This window comes from Hoplias malabaricus, unplaced genomic scaffold (assembly GCF_029633855.1).
Source record: "Hoplias malabaricus isolate fHopMal1 unplaced genomic scaffold, fHopMal1.hap1 scaffold_571, whole genome shotgun sequence".
NCBI lineage: Eukaryota > Metazoa > Chordata > Actinopteri > Characiformes > Erythrinidae > Hoplias > Hoplias malabaricus.
In genome coordinates, this window is record NW_027101032.1 from 2,941 (window position 1) to 10,000 (window position 7,060).

General features: G+C 44.4%; 1 protein-coding gene across 1 annotated transcript in view; it reads right to left on the minus strand.

Moving 5' to 3' along the window:
* Positions 1 to 1,736: 1,736 nt before the first annotated feature.
* LOC136684304 (actin-binding LIM protein 1-like) overlaps positions 1,737 to 7,060 on the minus strand; it is a gene marked incomplete at its 5' end in the record, with an annotated part of 8,263 nt that continues 2,939 nt past the window's right edge. Inside the window, 5 exons of the mRNA XM_066659126.1 lie at positions 1,737 to 1,781; positions 2,055 to 2,183; positions 2,272 to 2,356; positions 2,477 to 2,567; positions 3,217 to 3,304. Coding sequence (XP_066515223.1) covers positions 1,737 to 1,781; positions 2,055 to 2,183; positions 2,272 to 2,356; positions 2,477 to 2,567; positions 3,217 to 3,304 — 438 coding nt within the window. The remainder of the gene's footprint in view (positions 1,782 to 2,054; positions 2,184 to 2,271; positions 2,357 to 2,476; positions 2,568 to 3,216; positions 3,305 to 7,060) is intronic.

Sequence of the window (7,060 nt, forward strand, 5' to 3'; positions counted from 1 at the left end):
TTGAAAACGTGAAAATTACACATGAAAAAATGAATGCCGAGTACAGACAGAAGGCTCCGTCCGTGTCTGTATCCGTATTTTACGTTGAGCATAAATGAGCCTTAAAAAAAATGCTGTTTTTCCCAGTGATAAACTAGGGTGACCAGACGTCCTCTTTTACCCGGACATGTCCTCTTTTTTAGACTTAAAAAAAATGTCCGGGCGGAATTTCACAAACGTCCGGGATTTTGTTTTTCTAGAGCTTACATAGAACTTTGAGAAGCATTTCGTTCACAAACTAGTCCCGCCCTCCCCTACTCCGATTGGTTCGCTTAGTGAGAAGGGGGCGTGGTGAAGTAGCCTGAAATCTTCGGATTGGACGGTCTGACTGTAGCGCTATCATTATTGGTCGATAACATTCTCTGTAAACATTTAATTGGTCAGTCTGCACGTCAGTAGTCCGTGTTTACGTCAGGGAAGGCTCATGCCGAAATGTAAGCGAGGGGCGAGAGCTCCACCCCGCCCCCCCCCCGGAGAGACCTCTTTTTCACCATCTCAGATCTGGTCACCCTAGATAAATATGCAAACCTAACATGTATTGTCCAATGTAGATCTCAGCTTTACTAAAATAATATTAAACTTCGATATTATATAACACCAGTATCTTCTCTAATGTGATGCTACTGTTGCCTAAACAGCGTAACTGAATTTTATGCCAGTTCAAAGCATAACGGCTCACATGAAAGTAGCCACATTTCAGTTGAGAGGAACCAGCAAATTTTCAAGAAAAAGCAAAACCTAAAACTTTGTCTTTGGAACATTCTTGTTTACCACACAGCACAAGTACCTTTTCATAGCTAAGAACCAGAACTCCAGATATGGATTTGTCACTGATTAATGAATGAAGATATAGCCTTGTATTAATGACATCGACAGCACACTGTGTGTAGATTCATTTTCCAAAGTGAATGCACTTAATGTAACCAGCTAACGAATCATCATCGACTTGAAACACAGGCTGCGCTTAGGGCTTAGACCGGCACCCTCTGCTGTGCAGGAGCTGCGTGATACATGCCCCACTCTGCTGCCAGTAGCAGAATACAGTACCTGCCTTTCTGAGTGATGCAGTGAAGTTACAGAGGGAGGGAGGAGCTGTGGACGGAGGAAGAGGGTTCACACAAGATCACACACATGGACACACACTGTTGTGTGATAAACCTTAGCTCTTTATGCTAAGCACTGGCACATCTACCTCAGTCTGCCATATTTAAACATCAAAAAAAATGTTTTCTATTTAATACCACTTTTTTCCCTGTGCATGCGTTGTCTTATAGCGGAACGCTTTTGGAAGACAAATGAGACTATTATCTGATTCATGGTGAATAAATGAATGACATAAATCATATGCCCTTCCTTCTGTGGTAATATGTTATCTAAGCTGACTGGTAAGCATACAGAGAGCAACCTAACACTCTTTTCTTGGAGAACAGCAGTGCTTCTCAAATCTTTTTGAGGTCCACAGAGGGGATGGATCTCATAGCACTAGCACAGGCTCGGCAGGAGATTGCTTGTTCAATGTCCCATGGCAATGCTACAGTCATCCATGGCCGGGTGCTATTATGTCAGTGTCTTTGCTGTAATAGCGGCAATAAATAATCTTGTCCAAGGGGGTTGAACTGCCCAATAACTCTGTGGCAGCGGCACTTCAAAAAGAGTACAGTGGATACCTGTGGCTCAGAGAATCCACATGTTAGCCCTTACCCTCTCAGGTTGCTAGCATTTATTGACAGGAGCAGGCCTAGCTAGAAATGGAGAACTGGGGAGATATCTTGGAAATATCTTTTTTATTTTATAAACAAAGAAACAAACAAAAAAAGACCATCTCACAAATATCAGGGGGAGAACGAGTGGTGTGGCAGAAGCATAGTGTGTGCATGTGTGTCTGTGTCTGTGTTGTCCCTCCCCTCTGCTATAGAAGTCCTAAACGAACACAGCGCAGCTTCATGGTCTTGCTTCAGGATGAAGCAGGACAGTGAGGTTAGCTGGAAGCAAGGGGGCAACAAGACACTGCAAACCTGCAGCTTTCCTTGTGACCACTGAGAGCCACTGCTGTCTACCACCTTCTTACACTGAGAGTGACACTGAGACAGTGGGAAAAAGATATCAAAAGGGGAGGGCTTTCTCTCCAGATGTTTCCGCTTTGCCTACAGAAGAGAAGCAGAACAGAAAGGACATACACTGATACGCAGTGACACGTAAACACACACACTGCCCATAGCCACAGCACCAGACACCGAGAGACAGACCCAACAACTCCATAACAAACTTAAAGAGACAACACAGAGGGGGAGAAGGAGGTGGGCCCTCTGCTACTGAACTGAGGACAGAAGTAAACAAAGAGATGAGTCAAAGTAAAAGAGGAGAAGAAAGGCTGAGAAGAAAGGGCCTGCTTTGGGTGTGTGAGGTATATTCGGTGTGTGAGAAGGATGACACGTACCCCCCCCCCCCCCCCCCCCCCCCCCCCCCCCCCTTGTATTTCTCTTCTACTCTGGTGTTGCTCTTACAGTCTGGATGCCACACTGTAGAGCCTGAGGAGAAAGGCAGAGATTAATTATGAATTATTAGTTATTTTCATGCAGCTATGTTACTGTTATTAATATTCATTCATTCATTCTTTCATTTATTCATTCATTGCCTGAAATCACTTATCCAGTTCAGGGTCGCGGTGGGTCCGGAGGCCACCCGGAATCCTTGAGCAAAAGGCAGCAACACACCTTCGCAGGGTGACACACACTCACACATTCACTCACACCTATGGAAACTCCTTAGTTAGCAATCCTAATACCAATGTGTGTTTGAGGGAGAGAAAGAGAGAGAGAGAGAGAGAGAGAGAGAGAGTGTGAGTGAGTGAGAGAGAGAGAGAGTGAGTGAGAGTGAGTGAGAGAGAAAGAGAAAGAGAGAGAGAGTGAGAGAGAGAGAGTGAGTGAGTGAGAGAGAGAGAGAGAGCGAGCGAGAGAGTGAGAGAGAGAGAGAGTGAGAGAGAGGTAGAGAGAGAGAGAGAGAGAGAGAGAGAGAGAGAGAGAGAGAGAGAGAGTGAGAGAGAGAGAGAGAGAGCAGTGCTGAGAGGTGTCCATCACAAGTATCCATTCATATAACACTGAGAACATCTCTCAGGGCGCTTTAACAATGTGAGCGTCAGGTGGTTCTGTTTTGCAGATTTTCAACTGCTTCACTCACCTTGCAGGTACATCTCCTCCCCCTCCGTGAACATCTGGTTGCACCGGCTGCATCGTGCACAGCTGGGGTGGTAATGTTTATCTCCTGCCTGCAGGGCCACAGAGAACAAAAGCCAGAAGAAGTCATCAGAGAGAAAATAGAGCTTGTGAAATAAAAAATAATCCCTTCATACATTTGCAGGTTTACAGTGGACACACACACACACACACACACACACACAGTGATAGTGTTTGTAATGTAGTGATGTCCAGGTATAAATATAGGTCTTTGGGAGAAGGAACAGGTGTGCTGTCTGTTTTCCTTTTCCACAAACCTGCTCATCGCCCCCCCCTTCTCTCTCTCTCTCTCTCTCTCTCACACACACACACACACACACACACACTCTTTCAACTGTTCTATATGAGTGGTCTTCCTCAGTGAATAGGACTCTGTATAAAGCTGCAGACTCACTGATAACACTGCATGCTTTGCCGGGTCAATTTACCCAAGCACAGAAAATGCCCTGACCTCTGAATGGAATCTTCACGAACAAGGGCAAAACACACACACACACGCACACACACAAACACACACACACAGAAATGTCAGCGGACGTATAAGCTATAAAAAAGTTTAATAGAAGTTTTCATGCATTCATTTATTGTCATTAATTGCTTTATCCAGTTCTGGGTTGTGGTGTCCGGAAGCCTTCCCGGAATCACTTGGCACACTGCTGAAACACACTCTGGACAGGAGAGGGCCTCACACACACTCACACACTCACTCACAAATCACATATAGAGACACTTTTGAACAGACAATCCTCTACCAACATACGCCTTTGTACGGTGGGGGGAAACTGGGGCACACGGAGGAAACCCACACAGACACTGGGAGAACCAAATATTCACTAGAAAATAAATTAATGAAGAGTGGTCTCTGACTTCTACAGAGCACTGTACATCGACCAACCAACACACACACACACTGAAGGGACCCCTGATGTCCCACAGTAAGGAACTCTGTAGCTCTGTTTTGGGTTCGGCTCAGTGTGAAGTGCTCTGGAGGGTGAGCAGAGAAAAAACAAAAAAGCAATTCTGGAAGTGGTTTAGTCGGCTCCAGTGCAGGGAGAGAAGGTGACATCTTCTCTAAGACAGCTCAATCTAACAGGTCAAGGTTTAGTTTATTTCACTTCACAAGACTGTGTGTGTGTGTGTGTGTTTCCAGCTGAGTGGACACTGGGCAGTGCTGATGTTTCACAGCTGTAAGTCATCTGTGGTTCTGTCCTGTCATCCTTCTGTTTTGAATCAGCTCAGGGAATGCTAAGGAGCTCTCTCTCTCTCTCTCTCTCTCTCTCTCTCTCTCTCTCTCTGTCTCTTTTACTCTGTATATATCTGACACCTCACTATCTCCCTATGTCCCTGTAAGTCTCTCTCTCTCTCTCTCTCTCTCTCTCTCTCTCTCTCTCTCTCTCTCTCTCTCTCTCTCTCTCTCTCTCTCCCTTCTGTCTCACTTTGTCTCTTCTTTCCATCAGCTGTCATCCTCTTCTTTCAATGTATTTCTCTTTTCAACACTCTCCCAACACACTTTCATTGTTCTCCAAAATACTCTCCATCTTTCTTTCCTTCCTGTCTCTTTTTCACTCCTTTTCTCCAGGCCTTCTGTCATTCCCTCCCCTCATTTTCCCCTCATTTTCCTCTTAAACAAGTGCTCCGCCCCTTAATTGCACATTTTGTTTTCATTTCTAAATTCCCTGTGTATACAGCCGCTTAGCAATTTGCATTACATCATCCTTCAAAAAACTCAGACAGAATAAAAAAACACACACGCACACACGCACACACACACACACACACACACACACACACACACACACACAAACACACACACACACACACACACACGCACACGCACACACTGACGCCAACGCTGTCCCATCAACTGGTGGAGTTTTAATTGAGATTGTGCCGAGGGAATCACCTCCAGTCTTTTGGCCGTTATCCCGCGACCCTCCTCTTTGCTGAACTATGAGGCAATGCTGCAGAAATGTGTGATTTCACACAGATGTGACCTCGCCTTGCCATGGCAACCAGCCCATGCAACAAGCTTCCTGTAAACAAACGCCACTGGCAACAAGGGGACATACATTCTGCTACTCTCCCTCCAGCAGGACAGCTATCAAGTCTTCCTTATTGCATCACAGAACACAGCTGTATCAGGGGAGAACTGGGTAAAAACAAAAAGATCTGAGTGTCTGGTTCAGGGAGAGAGAGAGGAAGAGAGAGAAGGAACGTGTAGAAAGTGTGTGTGTGGTGGGGGGAGACGGACGACAACGGGAAAGCTCCAGTTCCAGATGGTAGGGTGTGGAGAGAATTGAGAGCCAGAGAGAGGGATTGAGAGGGGCAAAAAATAAGGGCGAGGGGGAATAATGACTGCAAGAGGAAGAAAAAAAGACCAGCAGAAAGACAAGGCCCTTAGAAACAGCACAAACATGCCTGAAGTCATGCTAAGAGAGGAGTGACTGCACTCTTTTTAGCTGAGATAAAGTTATGAAGCTCTATCCTTTTAAATAACACACTTTCACTGCTCCATATCTCAGTGCTGGGGTTTTATACCCATACAGGCACTGTACATGGCAAACTTCATCTGCAGAAGTGTCTGCAAACTGTGAACATGCAGTGCTCACATATTATACATATTATACATATTAATATATATTTAATATATGGTACCTCTACTATAAAAACCATATGGGGAATATATATGTTCTTATACCCTGACACTGTATAACACACACCTGTATGTGTGTATATGTGTATGTGTGTGTGAGTCAGGGGAGATGCTCCATTGTTTTATATGAGACATATTAGTTGTTTTTTTAGTTTGTGAGCCACAGAGCAGCAGTTCTACAATCTGCGTCATCACACTCCCTCATGCACCTGTGTTCCTCTCTCTGGTACAGAACAGAACAGGACAGGACAGGACTATTCACATTAACTTTGGTCAGGACGTCTTTTCTAAAGTATATGGATGCTCTCATTTATTCTGACTTAATTCTGGTATTTTTTCAGATTAATTTTTCCTTTTTTCTATTTCTGTATAGTCTTTGGTTTGGTAGAGTTTTAGTCATTCAGTCACACACACACACACACACACATTTTGGACCACATTGATCATATTGATCCATCCCTCATGAAATGTTCACACGATGTAAAAAAGCAGCTAGCCATTTCCGAAGAAAATGTGTCATGTTCACGGGTCTTGTTTGGGTTGGGATCATAATTTCAGAGCTCAATAGAAGCTCTAACCTTTCTGCTTTTTCTCTGCAGAGTTCATACAGACTCCTCCACACTCCCTGCGCATGAACATGAATAAAGAGGTGCACAAGTGGAGCTGACACTGGCCTTCTGGCTGTTGAGGAACCGAGCACCGATACGTCGGACTGAAATGCCAACACAGAGAGCAGACTATACAAAGCCTGCTGGAGATAAATAAAGGATAATCTCAACTATCACACATAGCCTCCTGCTCTCCTTTGTTTCTGTGCCTGTGGGGGTGGTAACAGCAGATCAACCATCTTTCTCTTGTAAACACTGTCAAACTTCAGTTAAAGAAACTGCTAAAACGTTCTCTTCCGTGTGTGACCCAAGTAATCGTAAATAAACATTAAGACTCGGTAGCTCACGAATCCTTATCCATTAATCATGAACCTAGCTTTGAATTTAAGCCTTGTTTGTGATACGCTATGTTTGTTTTGTCTGCAGAATTCTGGGGCTGAATAGATTCATCTCTGTGCTTAAAAAACTTCAGCCAATATTCATACAATATCCTCTCTCTTCTTTCCTAACTTGATACAGGAATGCAC